Below are 2,309 nucleotides of genomic sequence, written 5' to 3' on the forward strand. Positions count from 1 at the left end.
ATTTTCCTTTCTTGATTCGATCGACGCCCATTTTTCTGTGCAGCCATTGCTTTGCTCCCTCTACTTTCCATCTTGTCCTGCTTTGCTGCTCCAAATTATCAAGGGCTAGCTGCCTATCTTTTTTGTCCCACCTGCTTCTTTTCTCTATCCTATCAAATCCTTGATGGAAGTTCCATAAGAGAAAATGTTCAGGTGGATTGTATTTTGTAGGAAAATGTGAATAGTACAAGCAAATAGGAAGTGAATTAATTTACATACAGTAACATAAAAGAAGGAAAATAGGAAGTGAATCAAGATGAATTCACTCCTAAAGTAGTATTAGTGGACTTGATCAAGAAACCATGGGCAAGCCACTAACATTTACTGCATGAGTAACTCCATACGGCAATGCTTTGCTGCAGAAGTTCAAACAAATGTGCAAACTATATAGTTCAAAATTGCCTTATATATATTTAAAAAATGTTTTAGCATTTAACGAAATATCATGCAACTTTAATTTATTCGTTACTAGTCACATTCTCTTTATTTGAACTTGACTATCACAGTGTCTTCAATCAAGCTTTTCTGCTTCAATTAATTTTGTATACTTTTTGTTTTGCTTTATATAATAGTTGGAACCATTAAACAATTGAGCCACAAAAGCAGAGTATGATAAACCTAGCTAAAACTGGCGTAGAAAAATTGAGCCCTAAGGTTTATCGGCGTAATTTAAACAATGCATACCTGAATCGGCGTAATTTAAACAACTGCTGGTAGATGCTCTGGTTCTCTTTGGAGTCCATATGGGATGGATTCCACTTTTACAGTTAGTGTAGAAATAATCAGCATCAATTTCATAATATAGCAATGCACCACACATATTCTACTCAATCCTTTTTATATCTCTACTTAATCCTTCTCAACAGTAAATAAGAATTGTGTTGAATTGATTATTCAGTCAAACAAGGCAAACTAAACGGATAAACCCTAAACCTTAAAAACAAAAAGACTTCAGATCAGATCCAGTAGCAAACTATGTACCTGCTCAGTAAGCATGATAACAGGATGCCCTGCCCTTTGTAAACGTTCAAACATGCTGCACTCGTAAAGATATTTACTCGCAACATTTGAGAGGACAGTTGCAGGAAGTTGCTTTGGGTCACCAACCTTAGATAATTTGCAAATGTCAGTATAACCTCTTACCTTATAGCAGAAGTTCAAAAGCCTTTTTAAGTACACTTACCATTATGCATTTGGTTCCACTTGACTTTAAAAGCTGAAGAGGAACAAGAGTAGCAGGTTCTAGAGCCTAAAATAGAAAAACAGATCAGGAAAAAAAAGGAAAGAAGATGATTGCAGATGAATAAACCATGGGCAAGCCACTAACCTTTGATGCATGAGTAACTCCATACGGCAATGCTTTGCTGCAGAAGTTCAAACAAATGTGCAAACTATATAGTTCAAAATTGCCTTATATATATTTAAAAAATGTTTTAGCATTTAACGAAATATCATGCAACTTTAATTTATTCGTTACTAGTCACATTCTCTTTATTTGAACTTGACTATCACAGTGTCTTCAATCAAGCTTTTCTGCTTCAATTAATTTTGTATACTTTTTGTTTTGCTTTATATAATAGTTGGAACCATTAAACAATTGAGCCACAAAAGCAGAGTATGATAAACCTAGCTAAAACTGGCGTAGAAAAATTGAGCCCTAAGGTTTATCGGCGTAATTTAAACAATGCATACCTGAATCGGCGTAATTTAAACAACTGCTGGTAGATGCTCTGGTTCTCTTTGGAGTAGGAACCGATTGGGATTGGGTCAAATTCCATCGATTCGCTTGCGACAGAGCGCGATAGAGCAGTGACGGTGATAGAGCAGCGACAGAAACAGAGCGCGACGACCTTGAGTCTGAAACGCCCACGAGAAGCGATATACCGGAGAGATAGAGAGAGGTCGACGGCGAGACCAGCCGTGAGAGAGGTGAGACTCAGTGAGCTTGAGGGTGAGACTGGCGAGAGAAGAGCGAAGAAACTCAAAGGAGGGTTAGGGGTTCTTCGTCGCGGTTAGGGGTTCTTCGATGGAGGCATTGCGAGCGCCGGTGACCAGCGACGTTCTTCGCAGAGTGCTATTAGGGGATCTTCGTCGCGGTTAGGAGTTCTTCGTCGTGTTTAGGGGTTCTTTGTGAGGCACAATGAAGAGAGGGTTCGGGTACAGTGAGGCACAATGAAGACAGGGTTAGGGTTAGCTAGGGTTAATCATCTTCATCTTCGTGAGGCACAATGAAGACGGTGTTCATCTTCATGGAGTGCTTTGTGAATTGA

General features: G+C 38.9%; 1 protein-coding gene across 2 annotated transcripts; it reads right to left on the reverse strand.

Annotated features, from left to right (window-relative positions):
- On the reverse strand, positions 909-2,071 carry LOC107630351 (probable helicase MAGATAMA 3). Of its 2 annotated transcripts, none has more exons than XM_016333452.2 (4): positions 1,732-2,071; positions 1,367-1,403; positions 1,223-1,288; positions 909-1,146 (listed from the first exon to the last, which is right to left on the reverse strand). In XM_016333452.2, exons 1-4 carry the CDS (start codon positions 1,815-1,817, stop codon positions 991-993), a joined length of 345 nt encoding a protein of 114 aa, XP_016188938.1. In that variant the 5' UTR covers positions 1,818-2,071; the 3' UTR covers positions 909-990. The 2 variants fall into 2 exon arrangements, 1 of the variants encoding a protein (XP_016188938.1); XR_002359271.1 differs by having other exon boundaries at positions 912-1,146; positions 1,666-2,071.

This window comes from Arachis ipaensis, chromosome B03 (genome assembly GCF_000816755.2).
Source record: "Arachis ipaensis cultivar K30076 chromosome B03, Araip1.1, whole genome shotgun sequence".
Taxonomy (NCBI): domain Eukaryota; kingdom Viridiplantae; phylum Streptophyta; class Magnoliopsida; order Fabales; family Fabaceae; genus Arachis; species Arachis ipaensis.